The sequence below is a fragment of the Elgaria multicarinata genome, chromosome 1 (genome assembly GCF_023053635.1).
Source record: "Elgaria multicarinata webbii isolate HBS135686 ecotype San Diego chromosome 1, rElgMul1.1.pri, whole genome shotgun sequence".
Taxonomy (NCBI): Eukaryota; Metazoa; Chordata; class Lepidosauria; order Squamata; family Anguidae; genus Elgaria; species Elgaria multicarinata.
This window is the reverse complement of record NC_086171.1, coordinates 148,091,594-148,116,125: the sequence shown is the minus strand read 5'-3', so window position 1 is coordinate 148,116,125 and position 24,532 is coordinate 148,091,594. Positions and strand designations below refer to the sequence as shown.

At 41.3% G+C, this 24,532-nt stretch overlaps 2 protein-coding genes across 5 annotated transcripts in view; one reads left to right on the top strand and one right to left on the bottom strand.

Annotated features, from left to right (window-relative positions):
- The window catches only part of OSBPL9 (oxysterol binding protein like 9), an 80,274-nt gene extending 75,979 nt beyond the window's left edge, over positions 1 to 4,295 (top strand). For all 4 annotated transcript variants that reach the window (XM_063138958.1, XM_063138948.1, XM_063138966.1 and 1 more), the window contains 2 exons: positions 3,421 to 3,556; positions 3,642 to 4,295. In XM_063138958.1, coding sequence (XP_062995028.1) covers positions 3,421 to 3,556; positions 3,642 to 3,716 — 211 coding nt within the window. In that variant the 3' untranslated portion in view covers positions 3,717 to 4,295. The remainder of the gene's footprint in view (positions 1 to 3,420; positions 3,557 to 3,641) is intronic.
- A 1,881-nt stretch (positions 4,296 to 6,176) lies between these two features.
- NRDC (nardilysin convertase) overlaps positions 6,177 to 24,532 on the bottom strand; it is a 37,661-nt gene continuing 19,305 nt past the window's right edge. Inside the window, exons 15-31 of the mRNA XM_063138934.1 lie at positions 24,320 to 24,424; positions 23,953 to 24,076; positions 23,216 to 23,302; positions 22,368 to 22,487; positions 21,354 to 21,405; positions 20,802 to 20,952; positions 20,586 to 20,713; positions 18,608 to 18,770; positions 17,392 to 17,423; positions 16,236 to 16,374; positions 15,561 to 15,608; positions 13,511 to 13,563; positions 12,837 to 12,920; positions 9,159 to 9,249; positions 8,179 to 8,295; positions 7,310 to 7,399; positions 6,177 to 6,540 (exon numbers count right to left, since the gene is read on the bottom strand). Coding sequence (XP_062995004.1) covers positions 6,346 to 6,540; positions 7,310 to 7,399; positions 8,179 to 8,295; positions 9,159 to 9,249; positions 12,837 to 12,920; positions 13,511 to 13,563; positions 15,561 to 15,608; positions 16,236 to 16,374; positions 17,392 to 17,423; positions 18,608 to 18,770; positions 20,586 to 20,713; positions 20,802 to 20,952; positions 21,354 to 21,405; positions 22,368 to 22,487; positions 23,216 to 23,302; positions 23,953 to 24,076; positions 24,320 to 24,424 — 1,779 coding nt within the window. The 3' untranslated portion in view covers positions 6,177 to 6,345. The remainder of the gene's footprint in view (positions 6,541 to 7,309; positions 7,400 to 8,178; positions 8,296 to 9,158; positions 9,250 to 12,836; positions 12,921 to 13,510; positions 13,564 to 15,560; positions 15,609 to 16,235; positions 16,375 to 17,391; positions 17,424 to 18,607; positions 18,771 to 20,585; positions 20,714 to 20,801; positions 20,953 to 21,353; positions 21,406 to 22,367; positions 22,488 to 23,215; positions 23,303 to 23,952; positions 24,077 to 24,319; positions 24,425 to 24,532) is intronic.

Below are 24,532 nucleotides of genomic sequence, written 5' to 3'. Positions count from 1 at the left end.
ATCTTCATCTTTATTAATGCTATTCTTCCAAACCATGATAGGTTCAATCTTTTATATTTTTTCAATTTTACTAATATCTCTTTTTTCAAGCCATTTAAGTTCTCTTTTTCTAAATTCTCTAAAGTTTTAGTGATTCTAATTCCCAAATATCTAATCTGTTCTTTAATTCTCATTTCTGTTTCTTTTCCTTCCCGTTCCTTCTCCTCCTTTTTAGTATAGTTAAATAACATCAACTCTGATTTTGACCAATTTATTCTTAACCCAGTAATTTCTTCAAATTCTTCCAAATGCTGTTTAATTCTTTCCATCTTTCCTATTGGATTTTTAATAGTTAACAATGTATCATCCACAAACATATTCAGTTTTATTTTTTTAATACTACCTATCCCTTCTATCTCCCCATCATCTCTTATTGCATTTGCCAATAATTCCATAACCATTACAAACAGGACAGGCGAGAGTGAACATCCTTGTCTTGTCCCTCTGGCTTGTCGTATCTTATCTGTAACTCCATCATTTACTACCACTACGGCTGTATTTTGAGAGTATAGTTGTTCTATTATAGCTTTAAATTTATTTCCAAATCCCATTTTATTTAAAACCATCTTTAATGCCTCCCAACTCACACAATCAAAAGCCTTAAAAATATCCAGCGCTGATTCCCGCTTTGATCCTTTAACTTTTTTATGCCCTATATTACATTTAAAACTCTTCCCACTAAATTATGCATTTGTCTGCCAGCTACAAATCCACATTGGTCTTCTCCTATATAATTAGCTATACATTTATTTAATCGTTTTGCCAGAATAGTTGAAAAAAAATTAGCATCTTGATAGACTACAACTCCCATAGTTCTAAAAATCAAAGAGAAATAGAAGAGGTTATAGAGAAGTTGAAAGTGGGTAAATCACCTGGGGTAGACGGTTTAGGACCGGAGTATTACAAAGTTTTTAAATTGTTATTAGTACCAAAATTATTGAAATTATATAATGCCATATTGGAAGGAGAGAGGATTCCAGAGTCATGGGAGTATTCGTTGATAATTTTAATTCCAAGTCAGATAAGGATTTGACTCTCCCTGATTCTCTAAATAGTTCTTTGTAAAATTCTCTGTCTCTCATTTGGGGCATAAACATTAACCAAAGTATATGCTTTACATTCAATTTGACCCTTTATCAAAAGGTATCTACCTTTCCCATCCTTTTTTATATTCTCCAACGTAAATCCGCTTCTTTTAGAAATCAAAATGGCCACTCCGGTTTTTTTTTAAGTCCCCAATGACTTTTCATAATAGACTGACCATTTCAAACAAATTTCATTTGCCCCATCCTTACATTGATGCGTTTCCTGCAAAAAAATAATGTCAGATCCTTCTCTATTTAGCAATTGTTCAATTCTCCTCCTTTTCACGACTGGCCCCAGACCTTTGACATTGAGCACTGATATTTTTATATTCTTATCCATATTTAGTTTTTTGATATTCTTTCCGATCCCTTGTGCACTGAAACTCAAATTCACATACATAAAACCCCTTTCAAATCCCTCTCTCCCACCCAACCATACTCCTCTCCCCCCACCCTCCCTCCCACGTCTTTTCCCCCCCACTAAATCCCCGGTAGTCTAACACTCCGGCCATTATTTATTAACCCTTGGGGGGGGAATGAAGCCAACAGTCTAGAACCGGCAAGCCTTCTAATTAATTCAATGCTACTTATCATCTCAGTCTTATCCAAATTACTTCCCACTTGTGGCAGCTCCTCCTTCTCCACTATCAGCATCCTTTGAACCAACGCCATCTCGGGGATCCAGATCTAAACTTTGGAGTAGCTCCATCCCTTGCTTCAAAGAGGAAACCCTGTAATGTTTCCCATCATACATGAACCGCAGAAAAACCGGATAGCCCCAAGCATACTTTATCGATCTTCTCTTGAGCTCTGCTGTTATTGGCTTAACACTGCGTCTCCAGTTTATAGTTTGTTGACAGAGATCGTTGTAGACTTGAACTGTAACTCCTTGAAATTTCAGCTCCGCCAGTGATCTCAGCTTACCCATAAGTTGCTCTTTTTTAAAATAATTTGAAAATTTTAGCAGGATATCTCTTGGTGTTGAACCGCGTCTGAAGCCTCCGACCCTATGAACGCGCTCCACGTCATCTTCTCCAATTTCCAGGGTTAGGACCAATTCTTTAAACCAGCATAGCAACATCTTTCTGAGGTCCTCCCCTGGGGTCTCCGCGAGGTTACGAACTCGAACTGACGATCTTCTGTTTTGATCTTCCCAAAAAATCAGCCTTTTCTCGTGCTCATCATACTCCAGAACGTGCTTTTCCTCCATTTGTTGCACTTGTTTCTCCAACTGGTCTTCTTCTGTTTTAAGAGACTTTATTTGCTTATCATTATGAGCAATCTCTGTAGCTAATTGATCTATACGCTTATTTATTTTTTCAGCTTGCTCCTCAATCCGCTTAAAAATTGCCTCTTTCATACAGGTCAACATTTCTCTCAGCTCATCAATAATTGCAAGGTGTGAGCCTGGCTCCGTGCCAGCTTTCACCACCATTTTCGAGTCTCCATCGCTTTCTTCGTTATCTCCGTCAGAATCAATTAATTTTTGGAGGCGCGCAGCGGTGTTATTTGAAGGATGACTTTTCTGCCACTTAGGTTTACTGTGAGGATAAAAGAAAATTATTACAAGATTGTCTGGAGGTGGTACCTAACCCCGGTAAAATAAAATAAAATAAATAAGATGAATTCAGCAACATGCTGGAGAGGTTGTCAAGAGAAAGGAACGTATTTACATATGTGGTGGGAATGTGAATTTGTACAAAAATTATGGAAAATGATGTTTAACGAGATAAAAGAAATTTTAGGAATGGAGATCAAAGAGACACCTATAGTGGCATTGTTATCAGTATATAGAGAATTGAATTGTAATCAAGAGAGAAAAGAATTGATAACAAATTTGTTAACAGCAGCAAGATTAATGATATCTAGGAACTGGAAGGTTCAAGGGGATTATCATATAGAAGACTGGTATAAAGAAATATGGGACATAGCTATTAATGATAAACTAACATGTAATATAAAAGTTAGAAGAGGAATGATAAAAATGAATGACTTTGAAAGAATACGGAAACAGTTTTTAGAATTTGTATTAAAGGGAAGAGGGAAAACACCTCCAGAATAAGTGATGAGATTTTGGAAATATGAATAAGATCCCGTGGTTGGAGGGAGCACTTTTATGTTAATTATGATTATGTTAAAGAGAATTAAGTTAGAACATATGTTTATCAAATGTTTATTTTATATTACTGTGTATTATGTTGTATTTTTTATATTGTATTGTTGTATTGTTTGGATGTATTAAATAAAAAATTTAAAAAATAAAAATAAAATAAATGTTTTTTGTTTCGTTTTTTAGCCTATGGAAAGATGTAACTTACAACTTAAAGATCAGAGACATTGATGCAGCTACTGAAGCTAAGCACAGGCTTGAAGAAAGGCAAAGAGCTGAAGCTAGAGCCAGGAAAGAGAACGAGGTTCCGTGGGAGACACGGGTAAGCTCCATCCAGCCCATGAGTTGAGTTTAAGTCCTCCCTGCTCCTGTGACGAGTCTGTTAAGTGAGTGCTCTTTTCTTACAGCTATTCCACGAAGACGGAGAATGCTGGGTTTACGATGAGCCACTACTCAAGCGACTTGCCGCCACTAAATATTAACTGGGCCATGCCTGTGAAGTTCAAGCCTTGGCTTAGTGGTGATAATTGTAACTTTCAAGTCCTCTTCTTTTGGAGAGCCTGTCTCCTCCAGTGACGTTCCTATCTCAGGGATACTGGACTTATTGATGCATCGAACAATTAAAACAGGAAGAGCCTTGACTGTGTAGCAGTAATTTATATTGGCCTTTCCTGTCTGACCTCCCATGCTTCTAGGAGAATTAATAAAACCTGGGCTTGAGCCCCTTCGTGTACATTCTAGCCACCGCTGTAAAAGGTGCAATGGGGCATTTGATGCCAGTTACATATGATACTGGCATCCTACATAATACATACACATGGCTTCACTTCATTAGAGCCAGTTAGTTTCTATGTAAATATGAAGATTCCTTTGGTCAGTTTAGAAAATGCAAGATTCTAATCTACCAACTAGTGTATTTAAAAGAAAATCAAAACTTTTGGCACTTCATTGTTTCCCCAAAATAACTTTGGTATTTTTAGAAATGAAAATGTAATTATAGATTACCATTTGGTTCTTGCTGGTGCATCTATAATGCTTCATAAAATAGATTTTCAAACGTATGCATTGTTTTATTTCATGGTAAACCTTTTCACAGCAGGAGTACTTTGGAGCAGCATTATATTCAAGCTACGACTATGCTGATAATGTGTTAATTCTCTTCAATAGGAAATACTAATTTCACTACCCAGATCTGTTTGGGAAATACAGCAGACTCAAGATCGTCTTTCATGTACGGCAGTCACCTGGAACATGATCTAGAGTGGAGTTTAGATGACAGTTTCCTACAGTTATGTCAGTGCTAGCTTATACAATGGTTACTCAGAAGTGGAAAAGCAAGCAGCCAGGTTGATTTTATTCCAGGCAGTTGTGATAGCTTTAAACTCAATGGGTTTATTTATTGGTTTACTACTATTTCCTTCGGTCTTATAAGTGGCCAAAAGTATTGTGGGGGGGAGGGGGAGAGAACACACACAAAAATGCTTGAGCCTGAAGCCTCCAACACAGAAGTCAGCAATACTCCTTGCACTTACACTCACTGGGACCCCAGCATCCGACTCCTTCCCTCCCACCTGATGCTGCTTCTCCTCACCTCTGCAGCCAAGAAGTATCCCAATCAACTGACTTCTTGTGGCTGCAATGGTAGGCAGTAAGAGTACAAGGGACAAGAAAAAAGGAAATCCAAGAAGGGGGTGTAAGAAAATGTTCCAGTGCACTCCCCCAAAATGTAAAATGTCTGTCCCTGGGGGTGGGGGAGGCTGCCTACTCTTCTAACCAATGCAACTGGCCTATCCAAGGAGAATGAGTAAAAGACTGCTTCTTTCCTTCAGTATGTGCTGTACCAAGAATTAAGATTGTTTGATTAACTCCCCACTTCAGTCTGCTTGGGATTAAGGACACATGATAGCCTCTGCAGAAATCATTTTAAGAATTTTGTGGGTTATTTTGAGCGGGCAAATGTATGTAATCAGTTCTTCTGTTTCCTATATAAGGAGTGTTCCAGACTCTGATCTTGTCTAGTTATCCTTGTGGCACAGTTTTAATCTACAGGAACACAAGCATTGTTGCCTAGGGGAGAAGTATGTGTGAAAAACGCTGTGGCAAGTTGCTCTTAAATTCTGTGCAAAATCACTCCTTTATTTTCTGGTCATTATAGAACATTGTTGTGTAGAATCTGTAAACCTGTGTTTTCAGTTACCATTTGCTCCCTCAGAAAACAAGAGTATAGGTGAAAGGATTATGGCTGCAATAATGGAGAGAATATAGGCTTGTGTTTATACATGATTAGCTGTGGCCGTACTGCTGAATGTGTCCTATTCCAAGCAGTGAGCAGAAATAAGATGACTTCTGCCTTGAAATGTGCAGTAGAGATTAATTAGATCAGGCATAAACAACAAATATGCAGATCTGCTGAATTGGAGCGGGTTGCTTAACTATTCTGTCTTCTAATCATGTTTCATTTCATCAAACTATGAGTGTTCTCAAATTTTTCTTCAAGGGCTAGGCTTTAAAAAAACATTAAGATGACTCATGGGAAGATTTCAGGAACCCTTATGATACCTTCCAACAACCTGCACATAAAAACAGAACTTAACATCTGAGTAATTAATTTATTGCACATGGTATCTCAGCACTCCTCCTGAACTATCTCATGCAGATTATTCTTTTTTTTCTGAAGTCAGCAATGTTCTTTCTTTAAATTGTTGCACACAGGCAGCTTATCAAGTTTAAGTAGTCTAATCAAATTCTCTGGATAGTAAGCAATAGTAGGCATTCCCTAAAAAACACAAACTGAGTTGAAGACTTGAAGTTGCATATCCACCCTTATGTCTAGGTCAAGTAGCACTTCAAGCAAAAGGACCCACTACATTAGATGGCTGGTATCTATGTATGTTTTCAGTCTTCCTAGACATTTCACCTGCCAGCTATCTTGTGTATGTTCAACCAATAACAGTTATGAATACCATGCCATTTCAAAGACATGTTTGTAGTAGATTAGACTGTAGAGAATATTCAATTATATATGGTGGGTTGGATTCCTCGTGGAAAGCATATCTCCCCCATGTGGTCAGTAGTTAAGTTGTACTACACGTTATTGCAGTCTGAGATGAGTTATTTTAATATCTTATGGTATGGGAGAACATTGAGAGCTGATGTATACATTTTGATGTCCTTGATACACGTGGCATCCGTCATAGAGGAAGGGTCCAGGAACATTAGCTGAGGTATTTCATTGCATGAGGGACTGTGAATATTGGAGGGAGTTGAACTTTCTACATCACCTTCATGTATTCCAAATCCAACCACCTGCAGTGTGAAAATATAAAAGTTACCAGGTGGTAAACAATACAATCCACCATCACAGCAAGAGTAGCCCATATTCATAACCTCAACCAGGCATAAACCCTTGAATGGTCCAGTGCTCTCATTGCTCTAGTGCAACCTTCCCAGGTGTCCTCTAGATGTTTTAGACTTCCAACTCCCATCAGCCCCAGCCAGCATGATCAATGGTAAGAAATTCTGGGAATTGTAGTCTAACACATCTGGAGGTGTTAGATTGGGGGAGGTTGTGCTAGCATAAACCAAAGGGAGAAAAAGGTGATTTGCTATTGAATTTTGGTGTGGCACTTGTGGCAGCATTGGATACTTTCCTTTGTTTTTTTATTAGAACTTTTAAGGGCAACTAAGCAGAGCTAGGTGCAGAAAAGTGGCTTAAAGGAAGCCAGTTTTCTATTCCATGTTGTGAGTTGGGATGTTCTTTCTATACAAATGCAAATCTACTTTTGAAGGACTACAACAGAAGGATTTTAACAACCTATTTCAGAGGTTTTTTTTAAAAAAATTGCTGCTGCTGTTAAACAATTGGGAGTCAAAGTAAACCTACCCTGTACCCACACCAAGCCACAATAGAGATAAGTAAATTGAAACTTCTAAATTGAAACTTGAAACTTCTAAGGTATCAAAGCTTTCCCTCAGCCCCCTCTAAAGGCATGCTCTGTTCAGCATCTAGGCCTGGCACTTGCATACAGCTCAGTCTAAGCTGATCATCCTTTAAATATTTGCCATGAATACTCACATGTACACTAAGCACTTTCCTCTCTTTACCTCTGTGGGCTTGGAACCAGGCAACTAGTTCTGACTGAGAAAGGGATTTGAGAGCTTCAATCTAAGGATATAAAAACAAGTATATTACTAGTAATGTGGGAAACAGCCCAAAGCCTGAGCCATTTTCTTTTATATTTAAATATAGAGGAACCTCTAAAGTTCAAGACGGAAAGGTGTTTTACATGGGTTCCTGAGTTATGATTAACTCTGAATGTGTGAGGTGGGCCATTTTGCAGAAGATTGTACTGACTACTGAAGCAAACAGTCCTGCACAAGGCTAGTTGGAATATCATACAAGTGTTAGAAATTTTATAACCGCTAAAATATAGTATTAGACTAAGCGATGTATGAGTATTCCAAATAAATAGATTGGTGAGCCAATAGTTATCTCTATTCAGAAATCTAACGAACAAGTGGGACTGGCAACAAAAATGTTGCAGCGTATCCTCATCACCTATTGTTCCTGTTCAGGATTCCAGCCAGTTATGCCTTCCTTTGCAATACTGTAAGGACCTCAAGCAGGCCAATTCACTCATCCCCCACTCAAGTTTTCTTTTCCAACTCATGCTTAATGCCATGACTCTTGGGAGGCCACGGAGTATGCTCAGTCCCTCTGATTTTGCTTTGTACTCGTGCACACCTCAGGTTTCTCCCAAGTATGCTGATACCTTCCACTTGTTCATCTCAATTTGATTCCAATCCTGTCATCACTAGATACATTTGCCTGTAGTGCTTGGGGATTCAACTATGATATTTACAAAAGTCCCAAAATAAAAGTTTCAACCTGACCCATAAAGGAATTTGGATATTACAATTTTGGGGTGGGGGAGAGAGACATACCTCCCGGACTAGCCTGTCAAACAGATACTGTTGAGTCACCACTTCTGACCAGTTTCTATCCACCTCCTCACCAAGATGGGAATCTTCACATTCTTTTAATTTAATGAGAGCTGTGACCTGAGATAGAAAAGGTAGGTCAGACCATTACAGAGCAGTCACTGTTTCTAGAACAAATAAGATCTCTCTACCACTGATTCCTCTAGTATTTTGCTACTCTAATATAATTCTCATAATTCAACACAGTGCAGTTCTTAACCACTTTGAATCTTTCAATTACAAAGCATTTTATAAATATTTTAAGTAAATAAATTTGAGTGGTACAATGAAATGAAACTATCCCACCTTGTGCTATGCTCTTTCCAACTACACATCTCCAAAGAAAAATCATACATGGACACTGCAGACATTGAGAAGTTGAGATGTGTACTGAAGGACTGACTTAAGAAGTGCCCTGATGCTGGATCAGACCAAGGATCCGTCTAGTCTAGCGCTCTGTTCACACAGTGGTCAACCAGGGAGCAACAAAGCAGGCTTACTGCCTTGGATACTGGAGATAGCACATAACCATCAAGGATACACCCACCACCACCACCAGAACCTGACAGTGTATATACATCAGCTAAACATAGGTAGCAAAAATATTAGTTAGCAGTATAACATGACCTGTTGCAAGGTTCTGGTTTTTTAAGACCCATTGTTTAGGTAACAGTCCTATTTCATGTGTTGTCCATTTTAACACATCACAAGGATTGGCAGGTGCACTTAAGCACTGCACAAAGGGGGAAATTCTACCACGTATGACTTCTGTCCATTCAGGATTTCAATGGTAAAAGCTCCAACATGCAAAGTTTGCCCTTCTCTGTCTCAGAATGAGTAAAACAAAATTGAAGCTATTACTGGTACATGCATACACAAACTGAAGATGACCTGATCAAGACTTCATTAGAGAAGACTTCTAGAAAAGTCTTTACATTGATTACCTGTGTATTGAAGGCCTCTTCAGTCATATGTTTGATTTTTTCATCAAAGCATGAAAGAAATTCTTCTATCTTCCCATCCACTAGTTCAGAGCTGAGAGAAATATCATTACACTCAACCATGTATTCCTTCTGGACACAATTTTCAAACGCTTTGGCCTAGCAGAATAGAAGTTGAAGTCTAAAAGTATCATCTTTCTTTTAGTTGTTTAAAGTATATACCACCCTTCATTATATTATTATTAAATTTTCTGTATCACATCTTTTGCCCAATGCTCATTATTTGCTCATTAGCAAATCATAGTGTAGTGTACAAAATGCATTAAACAATAAAATGGAAAGATAAAAACAATGTTCCAAGTTAGATATTAAAATCAACTGATGCCTTTTGAGAAAGGAGCACGGGTGCTGAATTTTCCCTTTGTAAATATCAAAAAATGGAATATTAAATTTGAGTGCAATTTTACCATAATTAATTCAAGTGAAAATATCACCATACCTGGGACTAGTAAGAAAAATCAGCCTTCAGGCAAAGGATATTATGATGTCTGCTGAGCTGGGACTTCAACCATCTATCTCATCTGACATCCTCTTAGTGCATTATTTCATAGCAGGTACAAATCACTAACATAGCTTTTTTATGATTGAAAATTTCTTTAGCATTCTATGTATTAGTAAACTTCTGGCTCAGGTGTTCTGAATGTGATGCCCAAGGACACCAGTGTACCCACAGTGATTCTCCTTGAGAGGGGGTGAGCTTCTCCAGCCAATTTTCTCCAGGTGGGCATTCGCTCCCTATAAAAGCCAATGGAGATTGTTCCATGGGTTTGTATAGGGAGCAAAAAAGCTCCTATGCTAAAAAGATCAGCTAGAGTGTGGTGGGGATCCACCCTTCCCACCACCTAAGACCCTTGGAGGAACAGAGTCTTTGGCAAGGGGTGAGACTTGCCCCTTGCCAAGAAAGAAAGAAAGAAAAGTGAGAAAAACAGGCAGAGAGAGAGAAGTATGAAAAGACAGGAGCTACAGAGAGAGATAAAGCTAGATAGCAAGAGAAAGGAAGAAGGTGTTTGAGACAGAAGGAATAAAATAGGAGTGAGAAAGCAGAGGAGCCAGAAAGACAGAAGAAGGGAAGAAAAAGAAAAACCCAGAGGGGAGGACAGAAGGAAGAAGGGGGGGGGGGAAGCCAGAGAGAGAAAGTTAGTGACGAAAAACCAGAGATGGGGGGAGTGGGGGAAGAGAGAGATGACAGAGTGGTAGCACATACACAGGATACACATTCATGCACACACGAACACATAAGGGGACATGTCTAACATTTTTGTGACTGGCCTCCCACCTCCAAACAACAGTTGATTTGTGGAGGCACCTAGGACACTTGAAATGCCTGATGTGCCCAAAAAGGTTAGACGTCCCTGCTTTGGCTTATGATGGCTACAAAAGAGATCTCAAAAGGAAAGACTTTGATACAGCTGGGGTCTCTTGCAGTCTTGAGGCCCTCTCCCTGGGGTCTCCAACATGGTGCCCATGAAGCTCTCTACTCCTTGACCCCTTTGAAAAAATATTTTTAATAAAAACCTTGAAAAAGGTTAGGATAACAGGTTCTCCTTCCCGTTCCTGCTGCTGATCAGCTGTTATGTAGGAAGAGCAGGAAATAGTTGCTTCCTGGCTCTTTCTGATCTTCTGCCCACTCACAATGTTTCCCTTTGTGCTTTCTCCCTTTCCCATCTGTAACCACTTCCTCTATATCCCTCCCTAGCCCTGCTTTTTCTCCCCTGCCCCCTCTTACTTCACTGATTCTCTCTCCTCTTGTTCTTCAACACACCCAAATGTAAAACATCTTCGGGGGGGGGGGGCTTTAATGGCAGAGGAGGAAGCAGGAAGGCTAGCTGGGGAACAGTGGCTGTGGTTGAGGTAGGGAAAACTTTTTTCCTTCGGGGTTGTGGAAGGTGTATGTGTGTGGATAGGATGCACAATCCTATGTAGGTCTTCTCAAAAGTGAGTTCCATGTAAGCATCTATCAGACTGCAACCTTAGAAAGGATGGGTGGGATAGATGAGAGAAGGAATTTGTGTGTGTGCGTGCGTGCATGCACACGCAGCGGATGGACATGACAAGGTAGATTGTCTCTCAGCCTCACCAGTTTACCTTCTGCGAAATGGGTATTTTGTTGTGCTTCTGTGGATTGGCTTTGGTGTTTAGATCCTACCTCTGTTTGTATTTGGTTTCTTGGGTGGGTTACTTGTCCGTTTGTGACTAGCCAGAATTCCACGGCAGCCATTTATGTGAACTAGCCACATCCCCTACCATTTTGTGGTGGTGCCCACAGAAGTTTGTCAGATTCCCAAATCTGTCCATGGTACCAAAAAGGTTGGGCACACCTGTTCTACTTTAACCCCAAAACACAAAAGGTCAGAGCTACTTCCTGTCCACACTCAATGGCTGCCACTAGTGTATGCACAAACAACTCAGGTACTGGAACTCACTTGAAAGCCAAGCTTAGCACCTGTGCTGTAGCATGAGGGCTAAGTTAAGTGGTCTTCTGCTCACTTCTAATAGTGATGGGGATAGGGGAGATTGAAGGCTAAAGCTGGCTGAGCCTGGGCTCCCAAACAGAAAAGCAGCACGTGCTGTAGGTGCCGCTCACATGCTCATCACCTTTTATATTGTAGCACGGAAGGAACGGGCACATGAATGTATACCTCTTGGTTCCAATGCTTACGGCAGCACCAAGGTCCATGTTTGCGGCACCTGTGTCGATGGGCCACACAGGCACAGGCAGCTGCTGCAGCACTAACCAACTGAACCAAAAAATTCCTAGCCCTGATGGGTTTAGAGTGATGGGACTGGCCTTCACCAGTGGAAGGAGAAAGGTAAATCCCCACCCATTCATGCCACCCCTGTCAAGACACATACATGCATAGGGAGAACCTAGCACCGGAAGCAAGGAAGAGAGGGGAGGAACATAGAGACAAGGAGTGAAACAAATCTCTTTCCTTCCTCCGTCCACCATTATTTTTTATTTTGCGGATCCCCATACACACCTCATGTATAAATTAGAATATTAATGTATCAACCAGACGAACAATCCGTAGAATGACTATGCCACCCCAACAGGAGATGGAGAATCTCTCTCCACCATTCTGCTTCAGGGTTTCTTCTGTTGTTCTGTCAACAGCATAGACAAGATGGGCTACTAGAGGCACATGGCTGCTTATTGTAGTCTCTCTGGAACAGTGCCCCCCCTTCCCCACCGCTCTTTTGATTAAAAACTTCAGTATAGTTACATCTGCAGGTATTTTGAAAGCAAGGATATAGTGAACTGGAGGTACAAAAGAACAAGAATTGTTCATGGCCACTTTTGTCCCCAGGAGCAAGCGGCTCAACAAAAAAAGGGGGGGGAGAGAGACCAATTGATTGTATTGGTTAAAGGCTGCTGCAAAGCATGACACCTGAACAGAATAAGGAATTGCTTTACTGTCCCACATCTGGCAGTGGAGAGAAGGCTGCATACACTCCCCCAAAATGTTATACTGTTTTGGGTGCGGGGGATGGACAGAGAGAAGGGTTTAGGGAAGAGTTCATATAGTCCCATTCTGGAAATGCTGCAACTAAAATATGAAGTCTGAAGAACCACTGGGCTTACAGGATAGAAATGTAATTGAAAAAAAATGCACCACTCACTTGTATTTGGTTGCCTGTGTTGCCACAGTAACAGAGAAGCCAAGGATCCCGGATGTGTTCCTGCATGTTGGGTACACGTGATATCTAAAAATGAAGGGGGTGGGGAAGAAAGAGATCACTCCATGAACATGGTTCATTTCATTTTAGGAATGGTCTGTTTTGAGGTACTTTCATATGGATGCTAATATAACTGTGATCTAAGAATACCAACTTAAGACTCAAATGTTCAAGCTTCACTGGTACATGTGCCAAGTGAACATTCTGCCTGGGAAGGCTCCCAAAAATCCTCAAAGCAGTGCTGGGTGCTTTTGTGTTTTTACTATAGAAAAAAAATTCTATCAATTTTGCTGGATTAACTCAAATTAAGGAATTGTTGAAATGTTTTGGCTAGGGTTGGAACTACCATCGGCTGCTCCTGAGGATTGGAGGATCCCTCTGCAATGGCAAGGGATATGGGCAAGGGGAAATCAGCAAAAGTCAGGGACTCCCTCTTACATGAGGGGAAGTCCCTTCTGCTTATGATAGGGAACCACCGGATTCAAAGCACGACTGGCAGTTTCAGTAATACCATATTACAGTATTTTATAATTTGCTACCCAGCAATGGGGACTTTCCACATTAATGCAGTAGACAGCTTTCCTCACTTCTAATAAGGCAGTTAAATGGGAACTTACCCCAGGGTTTGCTTGGTTCGTAGGAAGTCAAAACAAGGCTCCTCCATGTACATCTGAAATTAAGTAGTGTTTCAGTCAAGGCAGGCTTTTTAATGGGAAAGGAGGAGAAACAATATTTAACCCACTGTATCCCCAAGGGTTCAGAGAAGGTATTTTCAAAAAGCAAGTAATAAAAAACCCTGGCCCTAGCAATGTTGTATCACATCACGTACATCTATCCAGTGCCTGGGCACGGTAATGAACTGGATGAGGGCTAATAAACTGAAACTCAATCCAGACAAGACGGAGGTACTGTTAGCGGGTGGTTCATCTGTCCGGCGAGGTGATGTTTGCCCTGTCCTGGATGGGGTTGCACTCTCCCTAAAGGATCGGGTCCGTAGTTTGGGGGTGCTCTTGGATCCAGAACTGTCACTTGAGGCACAGGTGAACTCAGTGGCAAAGAGCACCTTTTATCAGCTCAGGCTGATTTACCAACTACGCCCTTATCTGGACAGAGATAGCCTAGCTACAGTTATCCATGCTCTGATAACCTCTCGTTTGGATTACTGCAATGCGTTATACGTGGGGCTGCCTTTGAAAACGGTCCGGAAGCTTCAGCTGGTACAAAACAGGGCAGCCCGTTTACTAAAAGGGACTGGCCGACGAGACCACATCACGCCAGTCCTTTTCCAGCCGACGAGACCACATCACGCCAGTCCTTTTCCAGCTTCATTGGCTGCCAGTCCATGTCCAGGCCCGATTCAAAGTGCTGGTATTGACATTTAAAGCCCTAACCGGCTTGGGGCCAGGTTATCTGAAGGAACGCCTCCTCCCATATGTACCTGCCCGGACCCTAAGGTCATCCTCAGGGGTCCTTCTCTGTGAGCCCCTGCCAAAGGAAGTGACGCAGGTGGCTACCAGGAGGAGGGCCTTCTCTGCTGTGGCACCCCAGCTGTGGAATGAGCTCCCTAAGGAGGTTCGCTTGGCACCTACATTATATGCTTTTAGACACCAGGTGAAGACCTTTTTATTCTCCCAGCACTTTAACAGTCTATAAATAAATTTTAACTTGGTGTTTTACATTTGTAATTTTGCATTGCTGTTTTTATCTGGTTGAGCTTTTATATTGTATTTTATATTATGGTTTTATACTTTTGTTTATACTTTGAATGGTTTTAATTTTTGTGAACCGCCCAGAGAGCTCCAGCTATTGGGCGGTATAGAAATGTAATAAATAAATAAATCTAGTTTGAAAGCCATATCTAAAGTGTACATAGAAAGCTTCCAGAAAACCTCTTTATAAAATACAGCAGTGGATAGAAAAAGGGTTGTGCATATTCCAGATCCTCACACGTGCAGGATAATCTTGCATATCCTTTGATTCCATAAGAAATTGCTCCTGCAGAAAGCCGCTTTCTAAGTTTCATTTTGCTGCTTGTACCGACTTACAAGAAAGAGTGCCTGAAATCTCAGCTGAAGACTCGAGAACTATGTTTTACAAACTGTGCACCTCAATTGCATGTTAGCTTTTGTATGACAGGGTCTTCAGTTACAATGGCCCTGTGTCCCATCTACACATCACAGATTAACTGAGGAATGGGAGAAAAGAGCCTTGTTCCAGCAGACAATTTTTGTCCCCATACGGCCCTTGAGATGCACAAGCACGGTTCACGCAGCAATTGCAATGCCTAGCAGAAGACTAGGATTTCCCAAAAGTTATTGCAGCTTAAATGCCGATAAAGTGTGGAGCCTTCACAACAGGCACAGCTTGTAGAGTGTGTTGAAAACGTGCACATTCTACTGTGTAATAAACTGATTAAGACCCGTAAGACAGAGGTTTCAAAAACCCTAACAGGTGTGATTTCTGTTCCTCACATTGCTATCAGTTCCCATACAGATCACTTTTCTGCCCCTTTACAGAGACTTTCCATCTATTATCCCAGTACAATTTTAGCACAAACCCACTTACAAGTACGATGAATCTACACTCAAGTGTTCCCATTTTTACCATTACAACGATGCAGGTGAGAGATTAACCTATTGGTGTTTCTAGGAAACAATACAAACTTACCACAAGCAATTCCATGAGAGAATATTCTCTTATATTCCTGGCTCCAGACTAAAGTAAAAGGGGGGAAAAACACCACAGATTTAATTCACTACCAAGTCCATGGTTTTGAAAATTCTGTTAATAGTTATTTCCCAAGATGGAAGATACTGAAATTATGTCAATACTATGTACATTACAAGTTTATGATGGAAGCTCACATTGGCTTTCCAGCCTCCCACCTGAACCTAAAAACCAGGACATGTGGAGAGGCCGAAACGTCAAACACAACACATGAAAGAGGAGACTTCACATAGAAAACTGACTACCAGGGGAAAGGATTCAATCTAACCTTCGCCCTGGTGTACTATTTTGTATCTGCAGGTCGATTTTTAAAGAAACAAAATGTAAACTGATTCAGAGATTACAGGATAGGCAATTTCTCAATTCTAAAGCAGGTGCTCAAATCAGAAAGTGTTGGGAGGGGCAGGGAGGAATAGTCTGACTATAGCAAGCAAGGAAACAAGTCACAAATCTACTCTTTCACATGTTAGCACAACATTTATATATATGTTCTCAAATAACATTTGTATTCATATTATCACATCATGTCTCCAAATCATACTGGAGGGCCCACTAACAACAAGCCAAAAATGCACAATGGAGAAATTAATACACCCACTCTTTACACCACAGCACCTGATAGTAAACTGTCACTTCAGAATTTGCATCTCCTTTGTTAAGTGTTTTCACTTTGCACAGCAGATGGTCACTTGGCAAGTTCATCACCTGGAACTGAACTGGACATGGATGTACCAGAGGAAGGAATTGCAGTTTTCTGAAAAGAGTCCAAACAACGCATTAGCTGCAAACTCCTTCCTTAACACCAATGTCATCTAGACCAGGGCTGAGCAGAAGTAGATCTGGCTCTACTAGTAGATCTCTCAGTGATTTGCAATAGGCTGGCAAGGGGTTTTGACTCCTAATTGTTTAACAATAGCAGCAGCAAAATGACATTTCCCACCCCACTGACTGCACAAAACTATATTGCTGAATGGCAGCTTGGAGGCAACCAGGAGTAGATTTTTGTGTGGAAGGACTGTGAGCTCCACTCAGATCTGGTACTCAAAACAAATTCCTAGGCTCAGCATACTTTGATTCTTCTGCCCCAAGCTCTAGTTGATGAATCCCAGGGTTTCAGTAAAAAATAAAGTAGATCCTTCAAGTTTGAAGTCTGAGATGCTATAAATATTCAGTAGGCTAGAGAAGACCATAAGAAGGGCCATGCTGGATCAGACCGAGGGCCTATCTAGTCCAGCACTCTGTTCACACAGTGCCCAACCAGCTGTCGACCAGGGAATGGTGCAACAGCACCCTCCCACCCATGTTCCCCAGCAACTGGTGCACACAGGCATACTGCCTTGGATACTGGAGGTAGCACATAACCATCAGGGCTAGTAGCCTTCTCCTCCAAGAATTTATCTAACCCCCTTTTAAAGCCATCCAAATTGGTGGCCGCCACTACATCTTGTGGTGGTGAAATCTTTACATAGATCATATATGTAAAGAAAAAGACAAAAACCAGATTGCCCAGTATGCATTGAGGAAGACCCCCAATCATATGAAAAAGGAAAACTTAATTTTAGGAAGAGAAACTTCTGTTTTAGTAGGGCTGCAATGTTTGATCGACTAAATGGGTCGATCCCATTAACTAAATGGGTGCCCCTGATTAATGGTTCAGCAACTCCCACCATTCCCAGTTAGCACAGCCATTTACTGTTATAGGCCAAAATATCTGGAGGGCCACAAGTTGTCAATTCCTCCTTTATCTAATATAAAAGGTAAATATACTCACTCAACAACATAATGCAGAAATTCTTTTGATTCCTAAAATAAAACCATAGACATTTTTATTCCTAACACACGTACGTAATGCCAACATGTGGTAATACATAACAGTCTTCTGCCCACAGTACTCTCAACACTAAGGAAATAAACTAGGTAGAGAGAACTTGCTGCACATAAATCCCCCTCTCTACAGAATAACCTAGGGCCCTGATCCCCCACTCCACTCTAACCTATTATATGCTCACCACAAAGCTGCAATCATAAACCCTTCTCCAGATTACTCTGTATTGGCCATCAGGAGAATATTAATGATACACTTCCTCCCTGAAAAAAGCCCCCTGCAATATTACACCAGGGATTTTTGCCTCAAAACTTTAAAACCAAGAGACAACCCAACGGTCTCTCTTCATGTACAACAACAGTTTTGTCACAGGCTGTGCAACAAATATTTTGTGAATGAGCACAAGTCACACTACTGCTGTATTTCTGTAAATCTACATGGATCCCAGTCCTTCAGCAACTCCTCTCCAAACATCAAAGAGGAGATGCGTGTGAGGAAAACTAGCAGGGATGAGCCTGTAACAACAACTTGTCCCTGCAATGGCCATGAAGTGTCATTAGTCACTACCTGTGGTTATCACTAAGGAGTCCTTTCTCATGTGGGAAACACTTTACCATGTGCCTCTTCTGTATCTGTCCATCTAGATCAAGGATAAGGAAGTTGTAGGCCTACAGTTCCCATCAGTCCCAGCCAGCCAATGCTGAGACATGATGGACGTTGAAGGCTCAAACATCTTGAAGGCCACAAGTTCCTCACTCTTGATCTAAATGCATGGTACTTTAGCACACTAGCATCACATAGCTCTGAAGCAGGAGATACCAGCAATTAGACCATCACATGCAGAAGACAACACTGCAATTTTGCTCTCCATCACATGGATCACTCCCAAAGAAAAGCGCTCTTCTCTTGCAGCTGCACAATAGCTCATTTATATTCTGTTTGGGTGCATTTATTGGCAAATAACCTGTTCACAGGCTCTCTTCTGCATGGCTTGGTACTAAAGCAGCTATGAACAGACATAGTCACAATTGGGAGGTCGAAATCACCAATAGCTTGTATGATATGGGGCTACTTGTAGCTCAGCAGAGTAAATCATAAGGATTTCTCACCAGAACGCAAGACAGTTCTCAGAGGCAGACCTTACAGATGAATTTGTACTCACGCTGCTTGTGAAGTTTCCTTGGACAAGGCCCTCAGCAAAGAGCTGAGATTTGAAAGCCTTCACAAACAAGAGCAGAGAATCTAACGAGAGGCCCTTCATCAGTGTCTCGTATTTGTCGGTCATAGACCACCGGCCATGCTCCAGTATTAAGAGGCGTACATCTCTACGGCCAAGGAGAAATTGTGGTGAATGCACATCAACTCAAAATGGCTTACCTGTGAAACTCAATAAGCTACAACCCAGTCCAAAAGTAAGCTAAGTATTTGCAACTGCTGTCATTCAAATCTTGCCTCTTGCTCATTTCCTCATTTTTAATAAAAAAGAAACCAAGACTCCTCAGAGTAGACACCTAGCATACTTTTATAACTCCATCGTAATTGCAGCTAACGTGGACTGTTGTATATAAGCAACCAGTGCAGGGACCTTGCAAAATTTGCATGGAGCCCTTTCCCCAACAGTAGCTGTGATGCCGAAGCCCTCCTTTATCTTCTAACTCTGTGGGGGAGGTGAAACTTGGCTCAGAGAACTCTCAACCTTGTTTCGTCCCACAACAAGATGCCCCTCACTGCCATGTCAATTGTGCTTGGTGCAACTTTGATGGATGTAACTTTCCTTTAAAGAATGATATGTCTCTACTAGGAGTTCTCTGAACTCAGAGGCATTCTCTGAGCGCCTTCCCAACGTAGAAGGAAGTGCTCAGATGCGCATCACTGCCAAAGCAACCTTGGGTGGGTTAAATGTAGAATAGTAGAGTTGGAAGGGGCCTATAAGGGTCTATAAGGCCTATAAGGGTCTAAGGGTCTATAAGGCCATCGTGTCCAGCCCCCTGCTCAATGCAGGAATCCACCTTAAAGCATTCCTGACATGGTTGTCCAGCTGCTGCTTCAATACCTCTAGCGTGGAAGAGCCCACAACCACCCTAGGTAACTGGTTCCATTGCCACACTGCTCTAACAGTCAGGATGTTTTTCCTGATGTCCAGCCGGAATCTGGCTTCCTGTAACTTGAGCCCATTATTCCAAGTCCTACACTCTGGGATGATCGAGAAGAGAACCTGGCCCTCCTCTGCATGACAACCTTTCAAGTATTTGAAGAGTGCTATCATTCTTCTCTTATCCAGGCTAAACATGCCCATTTCTTTCAGTCTCTCCTCATAGGGCTTTATTTCCAGACCCCTGATCATCCTCGTTGCTTTCCTCTGAACAGTCTCCAGCTTCTGTGTCCTTCTTGAAGTGTGGTGCCCAGAACTGGACGCAATACTCAAGATGAGGCCTAACCAGGACCGAATAGAAGGGAACCAGTACCTCGTGTGATTTGGAAGCTATACTTCTATTAATGCAACCCAAAATAGCTTTTGCTTTTTTTGCAGCCACATCACACTGTTGGCTCATATTCAGCTTGCGATCTACAACAATTCCAAGATCCTTCTCGTTTGTAGTATTGCTGAGCCAAGTATCCCCCATCTTGTAACTGTTCATTTGGTTTCTTTTTCCTAGATGTAGAACTTGGCATTTATCCCTATTATTCTAGTAAATCCTAGTATTCCATTCCTTTCTCAGGGCTAGCATCTGCCTGTTGTCTTTTGTGCCAGGGATATTCCCCAGTGGCAGAAGTAGTGGAACAATCAGCACAGCTTTCAGTATTCAGAAGTGTCCATCCACTGGCAGACTGCATGCCCTCAAAACGTCTTTTCCCTAGTTCCTAGACCCTTGTCTTGAACTCCCCTCAAAAACAAGTAACAACTCTCCCATTACTTGTTTGCTCCTATTACCCAATTCCTTGCCAAAAATACTGACATACAAACCAAAACACTGACATCTGATGAAAAGAAGCAAGCTGACTTACATTTCCACAACTGTGCAGTCTGAGTTCAGAACTGGGATTTACCTTCCACAGAGTAAGCACAATCCTGTCTCTAACTGCAAACTACAACTTCAGCCCAGAGATTGCTTATTGTTTCAAGCGCTCCAGAGACTTACTTGGCCAGTGTCTCTGGCTTGATGAGGATGTTGAAGTAAGTCTTTTTCAGCTGCTCGGTTATCATCTCAAAAACTTCCGGAGTAAAACTGAAGTCAGCTAAGTGGTCAATGATGAGTTGAAACAGCAGCTACAATAGAAAATTAAACTCTGATTCCCAAGAGCAGGTAAATCAAATAGGACCATTTTTCCAACGCAAAACTCTTGCCAGTACTTACGGGCAGTTTGTGATTGAATCCTCTCACACGAACGATCAATCCATGCTCGCCGGCTACCAGCTTGTATTCCAACTGAGCAACATCCGCTTCATAAGCAGGTTCAGCAAGGTTGTGCGCAAGGATGTTCACAAATGTATCAAAGAGCACCAAACTGGACACAATAATTTGAGATGGTGGGGAAACAAAGGTAAGAATTTGAATTCCTTCCTAGCAAAATTCTTTGGAATGATACAGTTCATTTACATTGGCAAAGACTGCATTCCACATATCAAGAGATTACACAATATCAGACCGTAATACTTTTAGCCCATAAGCTGCACAATATACACCTCCATTTTATGCAATGTAAAGGCTTGGCATTTGGAATTTCACTGCCACCACCTATTATCCTCCAGGTATGTATTAGTAAGGGGGGTAATCTAAAGCAGCAGAGACCCTTAGAGGCCTACAAACTAAACAGAATCCATTTGTTAAATGCTTTGTTAATTTAACTTTTTACAGCAGAAAAATAAAAGTAAAGAAAATAATAGGCAATAAGACTGTCACTCTTACTTCTCAGCAGACTGCTGGATCAGCGGGGAGATTAGATGGAAACGGATATAAGCTGAAAGAAAGGTTATAATGATCAATTGCGAAGAATAGGGCGCTTTCGTCAGGTAGTTACTTCTCTTTGGGACATCCAGACCCATGGTTCCCAGTCTTTTTTAAACGCATGACACCCTGGCTGTTCAGTTAGATACACCACTGTTGATTAGACCTATTGACTTCTCCAATCCAAATGGATTGCTGTAGGACATGCTGGCATTCAGAGAGAACCTTTTAAATCCTGGTTTGGCACTGAGGAGGGATGGAAATCTGTATGTTGCAGGGAAGAAGAAAGGAGCACACCTTTGCACCCAACACTAGGGCAATGCGTCTGCCCCTGGCTTTCAGAAGAGGGGAGGTCTGCAGAGCAGTGCAATTCCACAAATCAGTGATTGAAACATTGTGATCAGAACACTCCACGGCCAGCATCAAGAAAATGGTACAGAGAATTTCAGAAATACCCCAGCCCCAAACCAATGCATAGATGTCAAATAAAATGCTCCAACCCTTCACTTTCTAAAGACAAGGCACCAACACAGCCAACTTAGGCATGAGAGTAAAATGGAAACAAAGGGGTGCTTTATGATGTTAATAGATTGCTTAGTTTGGTCTAATTCTGTCTGGAACCAGAAATTCATTTTAGGACATGGATCTCTAAGATGCATGAAGGTGTCATTTAAATTTATATCTGTTTTACTACTAAAAAGTATGTTCTAAAAACCATTAAAGCTGCCAGGCAAATGTGTAATTCAATGGTGATATAGATGTGCAAAAAGATATCCACACACACACTTTAAACATCTATGTTGATTCAGGCGAGACACCAATGTTAGGGTAAACATCTGTTAAACCAAAGAAGTAATTTCAAAAGAAGTCATTTGAGAAACCTAAAGGAGAAAGAGTACTCTCTAGAATGTCCACTATTTTATAAGATGGGAGCACATTACAAGTTTGAATGAAAGACACATATAAAAATGATACCTTTAGGGATTTTGAATTTATCATCCTTCTTGTACCACAAACAGCCTTGCTGGGTGCTCAGTATGCTGAGCGGATATTCTGTCTGTGGGCAGTCAGGGGCTTTCAGAGAAAAATCAGTAGCTAAAATGGAGAAAGGAGGAGTTACTACTTCACATCCACAAATCAACAGTACAAGTACATCTCTTAATTAACCTAGGTGGCTTTGAACTGGAGAAGTACCCCGCCTCGATCCAGAGGGAGAGGCGGGGTAACAAATTAATATACTATTATTATTACTATTATTAAGTAGTTCAAGCATCCCAGCACCAGTGTAAGGATACAACTGGTAGTGACAGAGCAGTTTCTTAGGATCCGCTGCAGTTTCTTTAGGATGCAATGGGTTGTTGCATCCTAAATGTCAAATCCTGCTGTATAATCAATCCGCCCTGATTCTTTGGGATACAACACGATATAGGTCCAATGAAATAAATATGTTCCTTTCACTTATAACCTAAGAGGTGGTTTGTCGTCAGTTTAAAATGGGAACAGCTTGATTGATTGATTGATTACATATTTATACTGCCCAACAGCCTAAGCTCTCTGGGTAGTTTAAAACTAAAACCATAAAACCCGTATTAAAAATTTTAAATCACATCAAACCAGAATAAATTACAGACCAGGGAAGGCTTGTTTAAAAAGATATGTTTTTAGGAGGCATTTAAAAGTTATTACATTTTCCGTTCCATCCCCCTAACCACGTGAGGGAGGGTTTTCCAGAGGGTGGGTGCCGCTTGTTTAACATATAGACAAAGAAACATAGCCACAATTCAACCCTATACTAAGTATGTATGAATCCATGTCTCACTCACCAATATATCTGTTTTCTTCAGGCAGGTGTAAGTCTGGATTTAACATGAAGTCACTGGCCCATATATCACTCCAGTGTTTATCAATATCTGTGAATATTAAAAGTAGATGGACTCAGTAAAAGTGCATGTGATGAGGATGCTGTAGAGATCCGCATAGACAAGGTACAGCGCTGATCCTCCTCTTCTCCAACACATACAACACATTTCTGCATTGTGCAGGCAAGCAGGTCATCCATGTAGCTGATTAACCAGATTCCTACACACTTCATGGATCCAAATCATGGCCTTTCGCAAACCATGACAGAAATTCCATGGATCCAGACTTCCTCATGCTTAGAATAGAGCAATTAAAAGCAATGCATCAAGTTAAATCATGGCAAACACGTCCCATTGATTACAATGCATCTACTCTAAGCACAACTAAGTCTGGATCCAACCCTAGTTCTCCACTGTCTAGGACAGCTTTCCCCAACCTGATGACGGCCAGATGTTTTGGACAACTAATCCTAGCATTCTCTGATCACTGGCTATTCTGACTCGGACTAATGGGAGTTGAAGGCCCAAACATCTGGGTGGCACCAGGATGGGGAAGGCTGGTCTAGAGGTTTCTCAATTCCTAGGAGCAGAGGCTCAACACCCCACAGGACAGTCTAACTCCAATATACCCACACTGCAGTGCCTTTCACGGCCTCTCTCTGCACCTGACTTTGCTTCAGGAAGACTCAAAGTGGTTGTACCTTCAGCACTGTATTGTGTCCCAAACCACCTCTCCTTCAGATGACACTGGCCCTCATGGGCAGCGGATAACAGAATCAGGTTGGCCTGCTGGGGAGAGAGCTGGTGAAGAGCTTCAGCAATGACCTGCAAAGGTAAAGGAGTCAAATACTTATTGTCTCTCTATTCATGCAAAATGACAGCAGTTTATTCCATTATTTCACTCTGAAAACAGAACATAAAAGACTGTAAAAACAGTGACCCTTTAACTGGGAGAATCTGCTTTCCAAATCTGAAACAGATTTCAACCTGACTGATTTAAAGTTATTTTCAAATTCACTCTTCTAAGGCCGTTCATCCCACATACCAAGACACAGAAAGTCTGCTTACCTCCGGCTTGTATTCAAAGAGAAGCTGGTCTCCTGTCAGAATGTCCTCCTTTGGAAACAGCTGCATATTTTCACAAAGACTCTCAACATATTCAACAGGATCAGTCTGTAAAACAAACAGTTACCTTTCACTATCTGAACGTTCTCCCTGCCCCTCTGCTTTAAACTTACTTCTGGTTGAGCTTAAGGATGGATACAGACCATCCATTTCCCC